The 23,075-nt window shown below is 38.2% G+C and overlaps 1 protein-coding gene across 3 annotated transcripts in view; it reads right to left on the bottom strand.

The window, feature by feature from the left end:
- The window catches only part of Nyap2 (neuronal tyrosine-phosphorylated phosphoinositide-3-kinase adaptor 2), a 280,606-nt gene that overhangs the window by 111,971 nt on the left and 145,560 nt on the right, over positions 1 to 23,075 (bottom strand). For all 3 annotated transcript variants that reach the window (XM_036172982.1, XM_036172984.1, XM_036172983.1), the window contains one exon: positions 5,288 to 6,376. In XM_036172982.1, the coding sequence (XP_036028875.1) occupies positions 5,288 to 6,376 (1,089 nt within the window). The remainder of the gene's footprint in view (positions 1 to 5,287; positions 6,377 to 23,075) is intronic.

Genomic DNA, 23,075 nt, shown 5'->3' with positions numbered 1-23,075 from the left:
GAGGTTTACCTGGTGATCCTCAAGCCACCCAGAAGCCTACAGAAGCAGCAGAGACCTGAATTTTGCCACCTTGTATTTTCAATTGACAAGTTAGAAAACTATGGCATAAAAGCCTCATGAAAGTCTCAACACTTTGTGACTGGGCCAAGAGGGAAACTACTTCTTATGCCATCCAGTCTTGCTTTAAATCCCTAGATCATTTAGTTAAGTAGAAGCCATGCATCAGGCACTATAATATGGCACTAGGAATATTCTTACTTAATCACAGGAGTTTAATTATATTTGTCAAAGCTTTCAAAATCCATGATAGTAAATGAAACCCACATAACAAATTTCCTTTCTCATCTAACTAATCAGGAAGGAAAGAAATCAGTTGTGGTATAGGTATGACTGAGGGATTCTCTTTTTGAATAGACCAGTGTAGCTTATTTCTGAATTGACAATGTGACTGGATTTTAGAGTATAAAGCAGCAAGGGTTCTTCTTAATGGAGAGAATTGCTGCTTAAATTGCTGACAAGAAATTGCACTTAAAGATTCAGCAGCCAGAGAATATAAACACTAGGGATAAACATGTCTACTTGCATCAATCAAAGACAGCTGCAGTGTACCCCCAGAAAGGTGAGCAATTATTTATGAAATTATGTTTTCTTCAGTGATTCTGAACTGCAATTCTAGGATAAACTGAATGAGGAAAGCAGACAATGTCACCACCCCAATTAATCACGGAGTCACATGAATGTTCAAAATCAAGGAATTTTAGTTATTCTTCATTTAACCTTACCACCCTGAGTAGAGATGTTTTTTAGCTTTAAAAGAAGACTGATTGAACAGACCAGCCCATTCTTGACAAACTATGTTGTTTGTTTTTGTAATTTTAAAGTCTGGGTGGACAGATGCACAAATCTGAAGACAAAGAAGGTGGTGTTGAGAGCATTTAAGAGTCTGTCGTACTCCGTATGCTTCCCTGAGTCAGTTTCTGGATCGTCTGTTTTGGGGATGTCATTGCCTTTAGCTGTTTTATTGTTGCTATTGTTATTGTTTGTGCGAGTATGACATGCCTAGATGCCTCCCAAACAATTCAAGCTATTCAATTGTCTTACTTATCCAGAGGGCCTGATAAAGCTAGGGGCTCCTCAGCCATTGGTTCATAATTCATGTGCTTTCTTTCCATTGGCTATTTGTCCCTGTGTTTTTTGCAATCTTGGATTTAACCATTCACTCTCTTATAGTCCCTCCTCCTTCTTGACAGTTGGACACCTGGAGCTCCACCTGGGGCCTGGCTGAGGATCCACTTCCATCAGTTATTGGATGAGAGTTCCAAGACGACTGTTAGGGTGTTTAGTCATCTGATCACCAGACTAGGTCAGGAGAACACTTTCAGTCTTGAATCACTGTCTTAATTTCCCTTGGAACAGTCATGGACTACCAAGCTACTGTACAGTGATGACCATGATGTCATCAGTCAAATACGAAAATCCTAGATTTCTGAGGTCAATGCATCTAGTGACAGGTCAGGACTGAAAATCTGACTGTCTCTATTAGGTTAGTTTGTGAGCAGGTCCCTGAAAGAATTTTTTTTTTAAGATTTAAAAAAAAAAATTTGAATGTGTTTTGCCTGCGTGTATGTTATGTGCCACATGTATACATGGTGTTCGTGGAGTCTAGAAGAGAGCACCAGATCTCCTGGAACTAAAATTAGGGATGGTTGCAATATGAATGCTGGAAACTGAACTCTTGTAATCTGTAAGAGAAACAAGTGAAACTGAACCATCTCTCTAGCTCCAATGAGGGATTTTCTTGGTTGCTAATTGATTCAGAAGGGAACAGCTCACTATGGGCAGCACCATTCTTTAGGAACTGGTGCTGGGGTGTACAAGAAAGCTATCTACACATAAGCATGTGAGCAAGTGAACTGGAAAATGAGCCCAGCAAACAGTGATTCTCCAGTTTCTGCTGTACCTCCTTGGCTATGACGTGGCTTCTCTGGTTGCAGGTAATACTGTAGGCCTACCTTCAGATTTCTGCCTTCAGTTCCTGCCTTGACATCCTTCAGTAATGGACTGTGGTTTGAAAGTGTAAAGCAAACAAACCCTTCCCCTCCTTAAGTTGCCTTAGCCCAGCAACAGAAAGCAAACTAGAAAACATGTGTCTTTTTAGATCATTAAAAATAATATTCAAAAGTATAAACTTCATTTACATTTGTTTCTTTAGTTAAAAGCAAAATCATATTTTCTTTAGATTAAATGCTTTAAAATTACTTTTCAAATGAGTAAAGGGGGATGGAAAACAGATAGCAATCTTACTTTTACCCCTAAAATATCAAATAGTTCTGGAATATTACTTCAAAAAACTTAATGACAATCAAGTCATGAGTTTATCAGTACTTTGTGTCACTAATTCTGTGTTTATGATATCAACAGGTGCCTAAAAACCTTGTCACTCTGGAATAAAGGAAAGAAGACATCATTGAAGATAATGAGGCAACAATTACCAGCTAACTTGTATACTTGTATTTATTAACAATTTTGGTTCTTGTGGATCACATAATATTTCTAAGAGCACTTCTGATTTTTTTATCATATAGTAATATTTTTCTATTTTCCTCCACAGTCAAGGACAATTAAAATTTTCATTATTCATTCCTACACTGCATTTTTCTTCCCTCCCATTTATGTAGAATAAAATGTCATGGCTAATGAAACTCAGCATGACTTTCTCTGAAGGGTTGAAACAAAGCTAATCGATGATGGAAAGGAACCCAGTCCTTGCCTCCCAAAGGCTGCAAAGGATCCAGGTCACTCTTGCATGTGCTTTGTTCTAGAAGTATGTAAAGCCCTTTCAAAGTCAGATAGTGGTGTCTCTGATATACAGCACATAAACTGATACTAGCAGATGGATTTTTTCCCCCTGAAATAACTTCATTAGTTAATTGTCCCTTTTACACATAGTTTTTCTAGCTAATTGGCACAGTTGCCAGCTGGGGGTGTTAAGGATTCTCCAAAGAAGCTGATAGGTATGGAGAAAGCCCAATGGTTTCACCAATCCTAAGTGAAATTCCTGATAATTTCACAGGGTGATTGTGTATTTTAAAAGTAAATCATTTTTTCACATTTTTCTCTTTTATTTTAAAAAATACTTGTTATGTATCTGCTTTTTAGTGAGTAGTTTTTAATTATTCTCTACAATCCCAGCTTCCATGCTGTAGACAACAGTATCATTCCAGAATGCCAACTAATAATTTTACTAGACATTGACATTGTCAAACATCCCTGCAGGCAAAAACTGTTTGAATTCTGAACAACTGCTCTATAGACAGATTGCTTCTAAGAATTTTGAAGTGTGTGCATGATTGATTTGAGATGTTGATAAGTTATAGACATATATAGTTTTGTTTCATGTATTTAACATGAAATATAGAATCACCTTAATTTTTAAATTCAGTTCTTGATACAATGTAAAGATAATTATAAATATGCATATATGTATAGATGTAACTCAAACATGTTGAAGGCATTAAAAACTACTGGTTTTTCAGTTAGACTCATAAAAAGATGGGGGGGGTATCATTTGATTAACTATTGCATTTATAAATCTTTCCAGGTAAATAGAGGAAAAGTCACTTACAACTAACTACCAATGACTATAGGTTACTTGAGGATGCCATAGTCATCTCCAGCATCAAAAGTGATAAGGATTTCTTTGATTCCTCATATAAACAGTAGAACCATATAAATAGAAAACCAAATTCCATAGTGGGCTCTATTGACATGAAGATTCAATCAGTTTAAGTGACTAAAGCATGTTTAAATCAAAACAAATAAAACCAAGTGTGACTAAGTGGTCTGGACATGGAGACAATTGACCTGGAACTGCATGGAACTTCTCATAGACTTGTGTTGTGAGCTATGTATAGCTCATGAAAGAGCTAGTCACTCAGAAACTGAAATTTCTTGGTCTTTAAAAATCACTGGCAACAGTTTTCACATCTTAAAGATTTCATATAATGTACACAACAGTGGATCCTGGAAGAGTAGCCTAAACATAAGATATTGCTATGGTGCTTAAAGATTCATTTTATTTTTTATGTGTATGTGTGTGGTATGTGATGGTGATTGTGATGGTGGTGATGGTGGTGTGTGGTGGTGGTGGTGGTGATGTGTGTGAGTGTGTGTGTGTGTGTGTGTGTGTGTGTGTGTGTCTGTCTGTGTCTGTGTCTGTGTATCTGTGTCTGTGTCTGTGTGGTATGTGGTGTGGTGGTGGTACTGGTGGAATATGTATATGTCTTGTGTGTTTGTCCACATGTGTGCAGATGCCAAAGGCCCTTCAGCAGGAATCAGAGGCAGCTGTAACCAAGCAATGTGCAAGTACTTTTAGCTGGCAGTCATCTCTCCAGACCCTGCCATGGTGTGTAGTAGGGAAATGATGAGTCTATTCTCATTGAATGAAGCGAAGCCTGTGATAACATTAAGTTTGTAGAAAGAACTATTCTTTATATGAAAGGGAAAGAAATCCCAAACTTTGTCCAGTTTGCTATCTTTCCTGCAAGATTTCCTGCAGGAAATCAACAGCCAGCTGGAGCTATCTTTGTTAAGCTTTGACCTTTAACAATTCTGGATGTACATGTTTAGGTTCCTCCAAATCAAATCTTTTCCCTGAAAACCTCATGGTGTTCTCCATTAGACTTTCTGTGGTCATTGTAAGAATTTTGATTTTATTTAGTCTTAAGAAACTCTGTGAGTTTGAGGCCAGCCCGGGCTACCAAGTGAGTTCCAGGAAAAAGGCACAAAGCTACACAGAGAAACCCTGTCTTATAAAACCAAAAGAAGAAGAAGAAGAAGAAGAAGAAGAAGAAGAAGAAGAAGAAGAAGAAGAAGAAGAAGAAGGGAGGGAGGGAGGGAGGGAGGGAGGGAGGGAGGGAGGGAGGGAGGGAGAGAGAGAGAGAGAGAGAGAGAAAGAAAGAAAGAAAGAAAGAAAGAAAGAAAGAAAGAAAGAAAGAAAGAAAGAAAGAAAGAAAGAAAGAAAGAAAGAAAAAGAAACTCATACCTTTTGCAGGGGGGATGTGAGGGTAGCATGTGTTATAACTGGGCAGGTTGCCATTTTTAATTTTTGTACTTAGTACCCACTGAGAACACACTAGTTTTTTAGCATGCCAGAAATTTTAAAATGTCTTTGCATTTTGATACTGGAACCAAAAAGACTCAGAAGCAAGTCACCTGAGCTTTGCATATGCATAAGGGGCCTCTTTTTGGTTTTGAGGACTGCACCAGACCAGGTTGTTCTACTTACTCTCTGCAGGCTCTTTGGACCTTCGGCCACTGGATGACTTCCTCAGCAGGCTCCGCCCTGAGGTAAAAAGGCTGGTGAGCTCCTCCAAAGGACTGGTTGGTGTCCGGGACCTGGAACCACTCTGCACAGCAGCGCTGTAGGTGTTCACCGCGGCATTGACCATCTTGGCCCCATCTTGCGACACGGGTCTGGGGGTCGAGTGAGGCACTGAAGGAGAACTTCTTGAGAGGCTGCTGGAATGCACAGCATCATAGGGGGGAGGCCTCTTGAGACTCAAGGGCGTCAGGGACCTCCCCATGCTGACGGGGGATGGGGAGGTGGAATGACTTTTTGGATAGCCGTGAGGAGACTGGGTTCTGTACAAAGTGGATGGAGGCGGAGGAGATGAAGAGAGCACAGACGCCGCCGGCGCGGGGCCTAGGGCTCCGCTCTGGTCTTTAGTGTGGCTGGAGGTGTGTGATGACAGGGAGGATGGACATGCTCCAGGTGGCTGTTTCATGTAAGACACGTTTTCCAACACAGGAAGCTTTGTGACTTCCAGAGGGGTCAGCGGAGACTCATCGGAATTGGGGGAGCAGTGTACCGGGGCTGGTGGGAACACCAGCAGGGGTGGTCTGTGAGAAAGCAAGTTGGGGAAGGGTGGGGGTATCTCACAAAGCAGACCCTTCGGAGTACATGGTCCCGAAGACTTGATGAAGTCCAGGTCAGGCACCGTGGGAGTAGCACACTGCGAAGAACAACTGTGATGATCAAAGTCACATTTGGAATCATGGCCTAGGTCGTCGAAAATGGGGTATTTCATCTCCTCGTACACAGCCTCACTCTGGTCATCATCTTCTTTCCTGAAGTCTCTAAGAATGTTACCCACCATCTCGATGTACACAGGCTCCTCTTCCTCGGGGTCTGCTGCGGGGCTGCAGACCTGGGACAGGGATGAATCCCTTGGGAGCGAGGTTCTCCTTGGCACATGCCTTTTGATGTAGGTTTCATCGAATGACGTGCTAAGCTGAGTGTTAGGGTTCCGTTTTGGTTTTGGAGGGGGGATTTTCTTCGAGTATTCATCACTGTGGGGTCTTGGCTTGGCAGACACTGAAAGAAAAAAGAAGGGATTGGGGAGTAAAACGTGAATATATTGAAAAGTTTTTAAATTTGACCCGTGCTTAGAATTTCTGCAATTCTTTGATGCAAGGAGTAGTAACCTTCATTACTAGCTTGAGTCTTTGATTGAAACTCCAACTCACAGTCAAACATGGCCCACAGAAAATCTTATTGGTAGAATCATACTGACTCTCAATTTCAGACTAATTATTATCTAGCTACTCATCCAACACTGATAAATGCGTTAGGTCTGAGGGTAGTTACTACTCTGTCTTGGGATTACCAATGGAAAACTTAAGGGTGAAGCGCCTTGATAATGGCATATAAAATCAATTTGGAAGAATTAAGTGAGACTGAAATTGGTGGTGGTAGGGAGAATATGATGTCTTTTCACATAAATGGTTACAATATGTAACAGAAATTAAGATATTTTACTGCTGTGGCTGTATCGCATGCTTTCACCTTTCATTTAGGATAAAAAAATCCATTTTAGCCTTTTGGATTTAATCTCTGCTGATGCAAATAAATAGCTCCTATGAAGATGGATCCAAGACTTCAGAGAAATTGCTATGAAAATTTTGAGTCTAGACAAGTTAATCTCTAGATCTCTTGCTACAGTTCAAGGTATATTTGTCTACTTTTGTTCAGCAAGATGTCTTAAATGCTATCTTGGTGTGAATTTATTAGCTATGTTCCACTCTCACATTGGAACTCCCTGGAGAGTTTTAAAGAGACTAACCAAGGGACAATGCATAAGCTTCAATAACTGCTAGAAATTGGGAACTTTTGACAGATGTATATAACAATGAACCACCTTCCTCTAGGCTTGAAGTCCTATCCCTGCTCCACACCTTTTGACAGAAAACAAACATTTTAACACCATATTTTAAGGTAGATCCAGGTGGGAAATGTCTGCAATGAAAACCTGTTATTTATCTTGAGGAAAGATTCTAGAATCTTGTTTTTGCCCTGTTACCTCATTGTGTTCATCAATACTTATAATGATCATCCCCTGATACAATGTGGCAGATCTAGTGACTTAAGGAGATGTCAGTACATAAGGTAAGCTGACATCAGAGTTCTTAGGTACTAAGATTGGACAAAGTTAACCAGACTACTCTATGATTTGCAAACTAAGAGGGATGTCAAGACACAAATCAAGGAACATTGCATTTCTCCTTTGCTGTTTTCAAATCACATTTTTTATGAAACAAAAGCCTTTCTAAAATTTACCAAAATATAGGAATATTTCTAAGCACTGGGTGTGTGGCTGCTCTGTGCATCCATTGTGTCTTTAAGAGAGAAACAATCAAGTGTTATACTATGTGCTTCATTTAGCTGGGTAATTTGTAATTTCAAGTATTCTCTTTCACTTGCTAATGAAGATGACTGTACTCATGACAATCAAACAGCTTTTTGAACAATGTTTGTAATGCATCTATATTTTTCCTTTAAACCCTACTACCAAAACTTAGCTGTCATTTCCTAGGGGACTAGCCTAGTGAAATCCTTTAGTTCCCAAAGTAAAAAGTCTACAGAAATAATTAAATGGAAATAAGTTAGTCAATTCTTCTTTAGAAGGAACCAAAACAACCACTAGCTCTTCCTTCCATCACCAAACTTGGCATGAATTTTATTATATTAAAAATCAGATTATGTACACACAAAAATTCCAAATTAGAATAAAGTAAAGCTATCCATGAATAAGGCTGACTTAGAATTAGAAAGATTTTTGAAAGAATGTAAACCTCAAAGAAGAAAAGTCTATCTGGAATATTCTTTGAAGTTTATTTCCTGTTACCTTCCAAACAGAGAATCATCTAAACAAGTGATACTGGGAACATATTTCCCTTTGGATGTTGGGTTATAAAAGAGGGGAATATAAGAGTAAGAAGCCCTGTGAGCAAGCGATTAATCTGAGCCTGCAATTAGGATGATGCTTTGAGATGAGTAACTTCCCTACATGGGAAGAATCACATTCACAGTAAGGCTTTCATTCTTCTCTATGAAATCCTATGCAGATAATGGGGGTAGGGAAACAGGCTTTGTACATTGTCCAAAGTAGCTGTGTGGACAGAGAAACCTGGAGGCAACATCCTTCTTTCCCATACAAATCAGAAGGTAACTTTTGGAATAAGTGGTATCAATGCTTGTGTTTTCCTCAAATTGTGAGCAAATGGCTGTTTTCATTGCAAAAAGGAACAAAAAATGAAATATCTTTTATTCTCATGAAATGAATGGAGAAATTTCCTATTTTGGAAGAAAGTATAGTATAAGTAAGCTAGAAGAACTAATCTTAAGAAATATGAACAAGCTCTTTAGACCATGGAGACAATTTAAGTTTGAACAAATTACAGATACTGGGTACAAGGAAAACCAAACATGATATATGAATCTCCTGGTGTCAGTGAGATGATAATCAAAACTGGCAGTCATCACTGATTGAAACTGTGGTCCTCTTGCACACACAAACGTTCTATTAAAGACATCGAACAACATCATGACACCTGGAGACAGAACTGTGGTTGACATGTAAGCTTGGCAGAAGTCAGGGGCCTTTGTGGTAACTAGAAGAGTCTACACCTCTCCTTACTTGTCATATCAGAATATAGAGGGAAGGCATCCATCTACAAGCCAGGCAGAAAGCTCTCAGTAGAAGCTAAACACACTGTGCCTTGATCTGAGACTGCTAATTTTAAAGACTATGAAGAAAGGAACTTCTGTAATTTAAATCATGCCCCCATTTTGTTATGTCACCCTGAGGTAGCTAAGACAAAAAAAATGTATTATTGATCACTATGTAAATACGTAAGTATCCTTTATAGTTGAATGATGAGTACCTATTTGAATTCCATCCTCTAGTATTAGGATGGTATGAGTATTTATATTATTTTAAAAATTAATACAGCTCTTTGGAGCCCAGTACCTAAGGTGGGACACTCTGTGCAGCCTTGGATCAAAGAAGAGGGGCTTGGATCTGCCTCAACTGAATGTCCTAGGCTCTACTGACTCCCCATGGGAGATCTTGCCTTGGATGAGGTGGGAATGGGGGATGGGTTGGGGAAGAAGCCTGGGGGCTTGGAGGAGGGAGGAGAGAGGAATCTGTGGTTAGTATGTAAAATGAATAGAAAATCTCTCTCTCTTTTTTTTTGTTTTTGTTTTTGTTTTGTTTTTGTTTTTGTTTTTGTTTTTGTTTTTTGTTTTGAGATAGGGTTTCTCTGTGTAGCTTTGCGCCTTTCCTGAAACTCACTCAGTAGCCCAGGCTGGCCTCAAACTCACAGAGATCCACCTGGCTCTGCCTCCTAAGTGCTGGGATTAAAGGCGTGCACCACCACCGCCAGGTGAAAATCTCTTAATAATAATAAAAAAATTAATACAGCTCATCCGAAGGCTTTTAGATGTTTTTCCATCCCCTGCCTAACACCATCATACCTTTTTTAAAAGAGCAAGTTTTTGTTACACACAGTGCTACTCAGGACAAATATCCACCCAAGAGCAGGCTTCTACCACCAGGGCAGTAATCATGGTTCCTTGTAATAGGGTTCTCCAGCCTCTAATTTATGCCCACACATAGACTACCTAACTCTCACCCACTTTCCGGAGGTTTGCTGCTTGTAATTGACCCTTGTTGCAAGACACTTAGTCCCTGCACTTCCTTAGCTCCCTATTGGATGAAGCAGTTCTCCAGGTGGCCTTTCCTAGGAAAACCCTCACACATCAGGAGCCAAACCCTCTTCCCTTCCCTGATTGGTGAATACTGCCCATGGTCAGCAGATTCATATAACTCCAGTAGTTCTTTGCCTGACCCTCCTAATTGGCATTGTACCAACATTGGATTGTGAGAATAAGGCTTACTTAGAGAGTAAAATGTTAAATAAATTACAAATAATTGAATCTCTTTCTTTGATATTGGAGGAAAGATGATTGCTATATTGCATCTTTATTTCACAACCCCCCAAAATCTCATAATTCATTTTGGGAAGATCAGAGGAATACTTGTTTCCAGGAATGTGACTTTTCATTTGCCCATGTATCACAGGGTAGATCAATGATAACATATTTCAACTGTCATATTTTTAAAGTTTATCTATATATGGAAAAGTCTGAAATTCTCACTAATATTATCCCCTAATTTATTCTACTTTAATCTATTTCTGGTGAATTAAAAAGTAAAGAAAATTAATTCTCAATGTAATTTTTTCTAAGGCCCTTAAAATAGTCTTGTGCTACATATACAGATGTAGAATTATTGCTAATTAAAGTCACACACATACAAAAATACAATAAGAACTGCATTGCAATTTTCAACATTCAACTGAATTCATAAGAAAAAGGTGATTTTATCACTTTTAAATGAATTTTAAATTATTTCTAATAAGCCCAAAGATAGAAGCAATAATTCCTGTTCAGCTTCAGAACACAAAATTTAAAGCTTAAAATAGTATAATGACAGTCTCATTGAATGAGGAGAAAGTGACATTTTGAAATGAAGTACCTAAGCACAAAGGTTATGCGTGGCTTTCAGTTATGCCTAGATGATCTGTCTTTCACAGTTAATTTTGGAAATTCACCATGTCCTTTGTCAACTTATCCTTCAGAAATACATTTTTTTGTGTGTTTTTAAAAGGGTAATATGAAACTATGCTTTAGTGTCTGTCAGTGTGCATAACCTGTGAAATAAAAAGTAACACAACACAGGTAGCATTCCTCCTTGTGGAAGTACCCTGTGTCATAGGATTCCAAAGGTTGAAGGACAATTAGAGATTATTTATTGCAGATATTCATTCATTTAAAATGTGTGCGTGCATGTGTGTGTGTGTGTGTGTGTGTGTGTGTGTGTGTGTGTGTGTGTGTGTTTCTATAACTTGATTTTAGTCAATCTCAAAGGTCTACATAATGCATACTGGCCATTCTTACCCCACACTCTCCCACATCCCTACCATCCCTGTCCAACCATCTCTTCTCCACTAATCTCTCATGTTTGTATCTATTAATTTTATTTTATGACTCACTGAGATTATTCATGGCCTTCTCTATGGCCATGGGTTTAGAGCCTGACAGTGGGCACACAACACAAGACAATGTTTCTCTGTCTCCAAGAATCTATCAATAACCACTAGCTCAACAGCAAAGGTAAGGCCATCTGAACCCCTCCACCTTCTATGACTGATTGGCAGCAGGACCAATCTTGTGTAGATCCAGTACAGATAACCAGAGTTGCCAAACTCTATGTGACTGATATGGTAAGCAAATATGAATTGTTTACCACCTATGTTTTAGAAAACAATATCACAAGTTCAATATGTTCTATACCTTTTGAGACAAGGAAAACAGGGGAAAGTTATATAATTCATTATTTTATCTGTGGTACGCTGTAATATATTGTTCTAAATGGTATTCATCCATACAACAGGCAGAACCAAAGTGCTTTAAATATTGTACAGATTTATTTAAGTAATAATTCAACCTGGGAAATAATGTCCACACTGAGTGATCCTGGAACAGGTTGATTTTGAAGGTGAGAGACACATTTCCCACTTGCAGGGGGAATTGTGCTCACAATAACTCTTTTCACAACTCACAATTCCACAGCTTTGAGAGATATTTTTATTTTCACAGTCACAAGCTCTAAAATACTATCAACAATTTTTAAAAGATGTTTGCTAAGGGATGGAAGCTGCAAAGTCTTCGGTCTACTTACAGGAGCACAAAGAAAAGGTACAGGGCAGTTCAAGACTGATGTGGCAAGACTCATGTTACAGTTCTAGATAAGGTGACAAAACAAGCAGAGGACTCAAATTAATGTTCGGGTGGATCAAAATAAACCAAAGCTGGTTATTGGCTTAGCAAAGCATCCTGACTTTTAAAGACTGTCAGCTGAATGAGGCCTGAAGGAGCTTTTGCTTATCATCAAAGACAGGATCCTAACATAGCTCTGATCGTCTTGAAATCCATGACATTAGGCACATTACCTTTAAGATATTTTTACTTATACTCATTTTCCTTCTGCTTAACTTCCACACACTTATCTCAAAAGGGGTGTGTGTGTGTGTGTGTGTGTGTGTGTGTGTGTGTGTGTACATACCTTTGCAAAAATTACTAATTTTTTTTGCTTCAATCTTCAATCTACTGGTAGTAAAGTAAACTTAAGGTCTATAGGTTTCATTTCTTTAAATTAGAATAGGTTTGAAAATGTAAACTCATTTTACATGGTGAGAGTTAAGATTGTTTCTTGAAATCATACTTATTTTGAGATATATAGACATCCCCTATATTACACATAATTCTTACAGATTGTAGTGAGAAATATTTAAAGAATCTTAAATCAGAAAAAAATGAATCCCTGTTTGATAGCCTCCACTAACAATTTCTTTTAGTTCTATGTGCACATATTGCTGTTTCCTGTTCAGTGAAGTCTATTTCCTCCCACCTTCCAGAAAATCCAGCCACTGTGTAATATGACACCCAATCTCTCTGAGATCACTATGTTGGAAGAAAGCCCAGGTTAACCACAGAGAAAAGAAAAAATAGTACCAATAATGAAAATCCAGCCAAATGAGCTCAGTAAAGCTCGCCTGATCATCTCACTCCACCTCTGAATTATCCCATATAAGACAGAAGACATTCAGTCATGGAAAGACCACCCCACCATGCCCTGGCAGATTTCACCAACAAAACTATGAGTAAATATGATCACATTTGTATTAATATTAGTACAATACAGTAATACTATCACATCAGGCATGTTTAACCCATGGTCCATGAGCTGCAAATATCAGAGGGTAGCCATGAATGTAACCCAATAGAAGTTTATAAACTAACTCACAACATTCTGAGTCAACTGCACAGATCTCTGGTGTGAAATTGGTAAGTGACAAAAGCTTTTTGTGGTGATGTCAAAGGATGGATACACCTGCTGAGGACAGTTCATTATGCAATGATGCATAATTGAAATAAATATCAAGAATGGTGCTTGTCTAGTCTAAACCAGCTTTGGGACACAGAGGCAGCAAGTAGTTGAAGGACAGTGTGTTGAGAGGCCACACAATTGTTGAGGAAATTGCTACAGAAGGTAGGAAAATGGGAAATCTGCTGTAGGTTGGGGGGAAAAGGAGGATGATTGTTGTTTGCCACCACACAGAAATACAAAATGTGCATAACAAAGCTATGGAGAGATTCAGAAGGATGAAAAAGAATGAATGGGCCTGTTTTAGCGACATGTGATGAAGGACAACAGTGTTGAAGATGCGGCTATATTTCCAGGCAGAGATGAAAGGAAGTGTTTCTAGGACTATAGTTTGTCTGGAAGGCTTCCCTTGGTAGCTAAGCATCCTAAAAGAAAAGTATAAAGTCAAATTGAGAGCTATACCAGGAAAATCTTACCATGAAACATTAAAAATCAAAATTAGGGCTATACATTGTTGAAAACTCTAAAATATTTTAGGTCATGGGCTTGGGGATTTTAAGGCCTTACTAACATTCTACAATAACCCAACCTTATCCTCATGTAGAGAGGAGCCTAGCTCAATCCATTACTTTGCTTTTCATTTAATGAAGTGAAGGCTAATTTGATTCATTGAAAGTTCTTTAAAAGTATAAAGGTGTTTTACAACTCAAATTTGCTGGAGGTAAATCAAAATTGAAATAAAAGAATACTTTGGAAACTAAAATGTATAAAGACTGCAAGTCAACAGAAAAATATTCACTGTATGTACCAGGCAACTTTCATGATAGCTTGGGGGAAGAGTTTTGGAAACCAGGAATCAAATAAAAAGCATGCAGATCTTAGGCCCTTGATGGGGAAATATCTTTCTGTACACTGTGCATATGTGTTGCTCTGATTGGTTGATAAATAAAGCTGTTTGGCCTATGGTAAGGCAGCTTAGAGGCAGGAAGGAAATTAAAGGGGAGAGACAGGAAGAAGGCCAAGAGAGACACCAGCCAGCTGCCCAAGGAGCAACATGTGATGGGAATGTAAAGCCATAGAATATGTGGCAACATATAGATTTATAGTTATGGGATAATTTAAGATATAAAAGCTAGCTAGCAAAATTCTTGAGCCATGGCTATGCAGTTATAATTAATATAAGCCTTTGTGTATTTACTTGGGATACAAGTGGGAGACATTTGTCCCAACCACCGGCAGGCTGGGACACAGAAAAGTTCTAACTAAAGACCCTAGCCAGCAAATATTTTCTGCCCTCAGAGTATTGACAATGGCTACAGGTTATCTCTGAGATCATGAGAATCATTGAAATTTAGGTATCTTTGCTTATTTTTTCCTCTATTGTTTTTTGTTTTGTTTGTTTTTTTTTGTCCAAGAGTATACACCATAGATTTCTCACTCCTGATATGCCAGTATGGTGGGTTCACATAGCTCAGATAAATTTGGCTTTGCATTTGAAGCATTTTCACAGTAGAATCTATACCAAGGAGATGTCTCTGAGAAGCCATAGCAGAGGAGACTCATTGCAAGCTGATGTCATAATACAATGGAAGTTCTGGAAAAGGCTTGAAGATAGTTTTTCCAAGGATAGTTTATCCACTATCACTGTTTAATCTAGAAAGCAAATTGTGGAAAACAGTCTTCAAAGACAGCTGTCCTTCCTTCCTTCCTTCCCATTAAGCAGTCCCTTTATCAAAAGGTATAGGCAGTCTCTTCTTCAGTTGGGCCTGACTTGCACTTCCATTAGTCAATAGGATGCAGCAAAAGTCACTCATTGGGTATCAGACTGTAGCCCTCTTCACACTTCCAAGTCATATCCAGTGCCACATAAGTACAACAAAATGAGAGACCCCAACTAATGTCACAGAAATTAGAAGAACCATTTTTATAAGCTAATTCAAGTCTCATAATAATAAGAAATAATAAATTATTGTCTTATCTATGGCATTTTGGGTCTGCTCAGCATATAGCAATTGATAAATGAAATAATCCAAAATTAATATCCTGTGCATGTAGATAATCTCAGAAAAACGCTATTGCCATTTTCATAGAACTAAGGGGCATACTGTCCTCTGAGGACACAAAAAGCATCCTTCCAGCATATAGAAATGAAGGTAATAAGATTGTGTCCTGAACATTATCAAATTACCACAGGGTGATTCAGAGAAGTGATATAAAAAGAGGTTACATACTTTCTGGACCAGAAGCCTAGATTAAAACCAGAGTGAAGGTATTAACATAAAAGGGAGGAAGAACAAACTAGAATGGGGCTAGTTATCCATTAAAGAATGAAAAGTGTAAGACTGACAGAGCAAAGCTTGGTGGTCCAACAGAAGTTCCCAGAAGCTCTAGATATCAAGTATACCTCTGTTATGGGCACAGCATGCGGATGTAGACATAAGTTAGTATCTTTGTAATTCTTATGGGACATTTGTTCATTGACATCAGATTTGCTTCTAGGTATTTTCATAATCTTAATTTCTAAAGTATATACACATGCTTTTGATTTAGAATCTAGCATAGTTGAATACTGCCTTCATACAGCCATCTCTTTTGAGCTTGGTTACCATGGTTCTCAGTGACTGTGTATGGCTTTTACATTATCATTAAGTCAAAATACTATAAGTGAAACTATTGTATCTGAACATAGCTGACTCCTTTGTGTTCCTCAGACCTCAGCTTAAAGTCATTTCTTCAGGACCACCCTACCAGCTACCAATGTGAGTTCCTTCTCTTGCTTTCTTGGTTAGTTCAAGTGAGGTAGAGGTGACTGTGCAATTATTTCCTTTAACCACACTTAGCCTTGCTTTTTAGAGATAGGACCATGAATGTGTGAAATAATCTTTGTCTAGTCACTGAGATAAGTAGGTTGAAATAATTACAAGCATGTCTGTGGTAAATGATTTTTTCACTGTTAAGTGAGTGTGTGACTTTTAGCATTATTAAAGGAAGCTTTAAGACTTCAAATATTCTCTACTGACCTTTAAAAAGCCACGAGTGACCCTAGAGCTTGTCATTTCTTTAGTCATTATTTGACTCAATAAACAAGGTGATAATGAGACCAGTGAAGAGTAGTAGCATTTGCAAAGGAACGGTATAAATTGTGTCTGTGTTGGAACACTCAGATTACCCATGTGGCAAAAAAAGGAGGATTAAATATTTTATCTGCTGAAAGAAAGGTTGGCCAAATGAAAATGTTCCTTTTTCTATCACCATCAGACTCTGAGGAAAAGCCAGAGAGGCCATAAAGAGACAGTGAAAGGAAAATCAAGTTGGATTCTACAGTGTATGGGGTCTGATGGTTTGTTAAGCCTTGTTTTAGGCCAGGAATCAGGAGTCCAAGTGGCCAATTCCTGGAGGAAACTTTCTTTGCTGGTATAAACCTCAATGTATCAAAGCCACTACAAACAAGGGCACCAATGTACTATCTATTACTTTATAGTTACCATCCCATGTGTGAAAGTGACATTTTACTAAGTTCTCTGTGTAGTAGGAAGAATAATACAGCATGCATAACAGCCAACATGATCTTTACTTATCAACCAATAGCATGCCAGACATCTAGCTCATCTCTACATTAAATTAATAGCTTTGTGTTTCCCACTGACATTTTTCATTTTCTTGTGTCCTTCACATGAGCTAAGGCAGGCAGCCAGTCCTCACATTTCTCAGAGATATGTGTTCACACTTACTCACTCATTTCTTTTCTACTATCTCCCTGAGATGAAACCCTTCTGCTCTCTAAGGTCCAATGCAAGCAATACCACCTCTTTCCATTTTCTTTATACTACTTAGTGTTATAATTACTACTTCTTTATTTTGAAGTTTCCCTGCCCTTTCTTGTACTAGAATATGATATTCTCTCTCTTAGGTCTTATGAGCTTCCTGAGAGCAGAATTAACTCACTTTTAAGAGTACCCCAAACTTAACATAGACTTACTCCCAATAGGGAGTTGACCAATAATTACTAACCAATAATAGTTCACCAGACAGTAAAGTACAAATGTATTAACTTATGTTTTCAATTCCCTTTTCTTGTATATACCTTTTGTTTATTTCTGCTTCTCTTCCATCTTCAGTTTTATAAATGAAATTTTATCTTCCAGAAGTTTTCAGAAACACTTAACATTAAACATGAACTATATTTAGAGAAAATATTTAAATAAATATTGACAGACATTGTTACATCTTCCCCAACTATGAGTTCTGTAAATGGTTTTCTCTCTTAATATAAATCACCTATGCATGTCCAGGGACCATCTAAATACTGGAAACTTCAAGTTAGGAAGGGCAATACACATTGAAAACTTAGGGGCATCTGAGTCACTCTTTGTTTGTTTTTTTGTTTTTTTGTTTTTTGTTTGTTTGTTTGTTTGTTTTGCTCTGACCAAATACTTTTAAGCCAACCACTAGTTATCTCTACAAACTGACAGTAGCTATCACTTGTGCATCTCTGCCTGCAGTGAAAGGAAGTCACCAAATAAGTTGATTTCCTGTCTTGAGGAGAAAAATGTGATAACATCAAAGTGCCCATGGAAAATGCATGGTGCTAAGCACCCAATAGACGCTCAGTTAATTTGGATTTCACCCAGGAGGATATTATGTTAAGGGAACGGAGGATGGAAGAGAAATCCGATTAACGATTAGAACATTTCTCCTGTCCCTGGGGCTGCTAACCCTGTAGAAGCCAAATCCCTGCAGTTGCACAGATAGGGTCCCCTGGGGATTATCCTTTGTAAGTTTGTCCTGGTTGTGATATAAAGATAGAAATGTTTGTGATCTTTGTAAGTATGTGAGATCACAGCGAAAGCAGCTTGAATTTCCAAAGCTGCAAAGCATTTTCTAACTTCACTGAAGCTGTGCTGATGTTTGCTAACATCTGTAAAGGAATTATAACTTCAAAGATTAAAGCAATATCATTAATATTATTAACATTACAGAAATCATGTACTCAATATCTCATTTCTATCAGATAGCATACTTTTGGGAGATTATTTCTTACATTTCTCATCACATCCCTGTGCAGTAAAAACTACTATAAACTATTTTTTCTGACATAAAATTTATTTCTAAATTAGTTGATCACTTGCCCAAGTTCAGAATCTAGTTTTAAATCCAGGTTGTCAAACTCTACTTGTCATATAATCAAAGAATAACTTGCTTATAAAAATGATGGTTCATATTAGTCTTACAAATACAAAGATAAGAGTTGTTACGTGGCTATTTCTTTACAGTTAAAACATTCCCTCCTACAGCGTGAATGGAAACTTAGAATACTTAGAAATAAAACTCATGCAACTTTGAAGACCTGAGAAGCTTAGAAAATTCTAAGATACAGAAGGATCCTCTCCAGTGTTATAAGAACAGGGAAGAAGAGCTGGACAGAGGAGAGTCTTAGAGGTAATTGCCTGTGAGTTGGGCAGAGAACACCAAGGATGCCATCTGGTAAGCTGTCATTCATGTGCATCAGCCTTTGCTCTGATGCAGACGCCTCTGAGATGTTCATGTTCTTGTAAGTATTTTTACCTTTATGTTCTGATAAATGACCCCAGGGCACTCATTGGTTCACCAAGGTGGACTTGGATGGAACTATTTCTTTGGTCTGTTGTTGGTGTCCTATCTGTGATTAACAGATATTTGTCTGCATCTCCCTAAGAAAAGTCGCACATCAGGAAGGTTTCAACCATAGTTAAAGTTACTCTTTCATGAGTTGGATTCATCTTAATTTGCATCAATTTTGGCAGTTGTAAAACCTAAGAAAAGATTCTTTAAGTGTCATTAAACTCCACTGGCCAATGGAGCTAGCAATGTTTCTTCACATGGCCATGTGAGAATGTTAAAAGAGGCTAGATTGGAAGTATCTGTCATACCGTCTGGGACACAGAAAGGACTCAAAGCATAGAAGTAATAGCATCATCAATTATTGCCACTTTCTCTATAAAACTCTTTCTTGTTACACAGGAAACTCTGAGAGCATGTGCTCTTACATATACTGCACATTTGTTTAACATGGAGTTATAAAATTAATGGTGCCAATATCAAAGAACCAGCAGCTCCAGGAAATTGTAAAATGAGTGATTACCTAGATAAACATAGATTTTATGTTCATTGCACTGCTGGATCAATATTCCTCTTTCCCTGTACAGTAGGTTTCAATCTTGTGAACATCCATATTTTAGAACTCAGTTTACTCTGAAAAATGGAATTTTCTTTTGAGACAATTTGCTCTCAGAGTGGTGTCAGTGTTCCCATCCTTGGTTTTTCTCATCTTAATGCTCTTTCAGTAAAATAGAAACTATAATGAAGTATTTTCATAAACAGATTTTGAGTAAAGGTTTACAGAATAGGATACAGCAACAAAAAAATACATATAAAACACTTCTTATTAATTCTCTGACAATTTCATACACGTATAGAATGCATTCTGATTGCCCCCTTCCCTCTCTTATCTTCCTCCACTCCCATAATCTCCCTTGCCACTTCCCTGCCAGTATCTTTCCCAGATTCATGACTTTGGCTTTGTTTTGTGACCAATGTAGTCTAACCAGAGACATCTTTGCCATCATTAGATTAGGATTATCTGTGGAATCTGGATGGTGTCATGGGACTGTGTGGAATCTAGTCTTTATTCAAAGAGTTTTGATCATTGAACAAGCTATTATGTATTATCGGTTTAAATGCAAGTTTTAATGAAGGAGATAAAGATCGTGAAACAAGAGGACAAAGGAAGGCTGAATGGATATGAACTGTCCATGAAGAATCTGTTTTCAAACCTATGATCTTACAGTTCAAGTAAAATTGTATAAGAAGGTATAGCAGATCATATGTAATATAAAAGAAATGAGGGATAATAGTGGGACCTAAAGGTTTAAGAAGAAATGGGACAGGGGTTTAGAGAAAAGAAGAGTATAGGTGGGTTGACTAGAGTTAAAGGCACATGAAGACTCTTTATGAAACACCATTAGCTATAAGCTAATTAAAATACAGTGGATTTAAAAGAAAACTAAGTTTGAACAGAAATATCCCATATTAGTGAATAATACTACTCACAGGAGACACACCTTATTAAATGAAAATAGCAGTGCCAGGCAAGGATTGCTTCCCTAATAGTTACTGGTCATGGGAGCTCCAGAGGTACTCAAAATAATGCTGGCTATTGCCATTTCTCTGGGTTGACCATTATAAGATGGTAAGACCTTATTGCAGAAGATACCACACATCTTGCTTTCAGCAAACAAAGACATTGGTTGTCAACTGACCAGGAAACTGTCCCCACTGAATAGATTTCACAGTGCTGGAAGGTGCTATGCAAGCTGATGCCTGAGGAAAGACAATGATGATCATATCCTATGATAGGCTCCACATGTTACAATACCAGTCTGCCAGGCAAGATGTGTTCATTGGTACAATAATGGCATGACTATTTGTGGGGGGAACAACTGTTCTCTTGACTGGATTTGAAATTTTCTTCACAGTAGAAAATTTGTGTCTGGAACCATAAACATGGGCGAAATATATAGCTAGAAAAGTCATGGGCCCTAAGGGAGAACCAGTTGATGCTGGTTTTCTTTTCTTTTCTTTCTTTCTTTCTTTTCTTTTTCTTTCTTACTTTTTTTTTTTTTTTTTTTTTTTTTGGTTTTTTGAGACAGGGTTTCTTTGTGTAGCTTTGCGCCTTTCTTGGAACTCACTCTGTAGACCAGGCTGGCCTCGAACTCACAGAGATCCTCCTGCCTCTGCTTCCCGAGTGCTGGGATTAAAAGTGTGCACCACCACTATGCGGCAATGTTGGTTTTCTTAATGGTCATGTTATCAAATTTATATACATAAATTGGTGCTGCCCACAACCTTATTCGCAGTGGATATTAGTTAATACAGAGATTGCTGTTCAAATTTCTGAGACTAAGCAACCATGAGTGCTCAGTAATAGACAGAACATCTATACCAACACATCCCAACCAAGACTAATTAAACAACTTGGAAGAGGGAAATGAAAGAATACAAATGCCAGAGGATGGGAAAGTATGCTGTTTAATGTTGTCTTTTGGGCATTACATGGTTTTGTACACAAGAATCTACAATAGCAGTGATTACCTACACATGATATATACAAGATCAAGTCAGGTATAAGTTGCAGCATGAAGTGGAAGAGAAGGGGGTTGGATCCTAAGGCTCCATCCTTGGCTGAAAACTTCTTGGCAGTTGATGGAGGAGGGAGAGTCACTTTTCTTTAGGAGTGTGACCACTGCATTGCCCAACTGGATTGCCTATGTACATTTCAGTAGTATTAATTGGACTCATTGTGTTAAAAATAAATTTAAAAAATTATAAAATGAAGTTAGGAGGGATAAGTGATGGGAGATTGCTGGGGGGAGCTGGGATGGGGGGTAAGCAGTGAATATGATGAAGACACCTGGTATACATGTATGAATTTTCAAAGAATGACAAATAATATCAGAAAGATGACATGGATACTGAATCTAAATCATAAATAAAAAGAAAGGTACTATCACATCCTGTCTTAGTTGAGGTTTCTATTGCTGTGAAGAAACACTATGACCTCAGAAACTCTTATATAAGAAAACATTTAAATGATGTGTTGGCTTACAGTTTCAGAGGTTTTTTTCCATTATCATTATGGCAGGAAACATGGCAGCTTGCAGGCAGACATGGTACTGGAGAAGGAGTTGCTATATCTTATCCATAGGTAACAGGAGAAGACTGAAACACTGGGCATGGCTTGAGCATATATGAGACCTTAAAGCCCACCCCCACAGTGATACACTTCTTCCAACAAAGCCACACCTACTCTATAAAGTCACATGTCCTAATGGTGTCAGTCCCTATCAGCTTATGGGGGCCAATGCATTCCAACTACCACACATCCAGACTACAAGTACTGTCCTCTTGTTCCTTGCAGGGTTCTCCCATGTCCCCAGTCACATCTTGGACTTTTAACTCAATATCAGGTTTAACTATAATCACAAAATTTAAACCTCAAGTTACAGATATTTTGATCAATGGTGAAAATATAGAGACACAAGTCTAAGCTTAATCTCAACATATAATTCCTAAGCCATATAATTCCTAAGTACATATCTATATCTATCATTATATATTTACATATGTTGCAGAAATGTTCTTCTTTGTATTCATTTAGATATAGAAATCCTTTATAAGATTTTAATTATCCCATTAAGTTAACTCTGACTCCATCAGGAACGTACTTCTCTATTTCACTCTTGGGCTCAAGTTTGGACCTCCAAAAGCCTATGCATCAAAGGTTTAGTTATAGACCATGGCTCATTTTGAGGTGGTGGTACTGTTAAGAACTGAGATATAAGGGAAGGAATTTAGGTTCTTCAGAGCATGCCTTTAAAGGAGGTCTCAGGACTCTTGTCCCCCCCCCCCTCTCTCTCTCTCTCTCTTTGACCAGCACTAATCGAATGACCTTCTCATTCTCATGCTACCACCTTCCCAAACCCTGCTGCCACATGATTGTAGACTCAAATTGCTGCTACTTGGAGCAGTGATAAATATTTCCTCCTTTTGAAGTACTCTGCCATGGTGATGGAAAGCTGACTAGGACACCTTTGCATAACAGGATGAAGAAGGGGTTCCACTGCCTTTCTAAGCCAAGTCTCCCAGAGCTTGCTTCCATGGTAACCCCCTGCAGACAGCAGCTTCTATTTCAGGAAATCAGACCCCAGAAGCCCTCCCATTCAGGGATTTCCTGCCAAGTGCTCT

This window comes from Onychomys torridus, chromosome 23, assembly GCF_903995425.1.
Source record: "Onychomys torridus chromosome 23, mOncTor1.1, whole genome shotgun sequence".
Taxonomy (NCBI): domain Eukaryota; kingdom Metazoa; phylum Chordata; class Mammalia; order Rodentia; family Cricetidae; genus Onychomys; species Onychomys torridus.
Note: the sequence above shows the minus strand (reverse complement) of the source record. Positions and strands in the feature narration are given on the sequence as shown.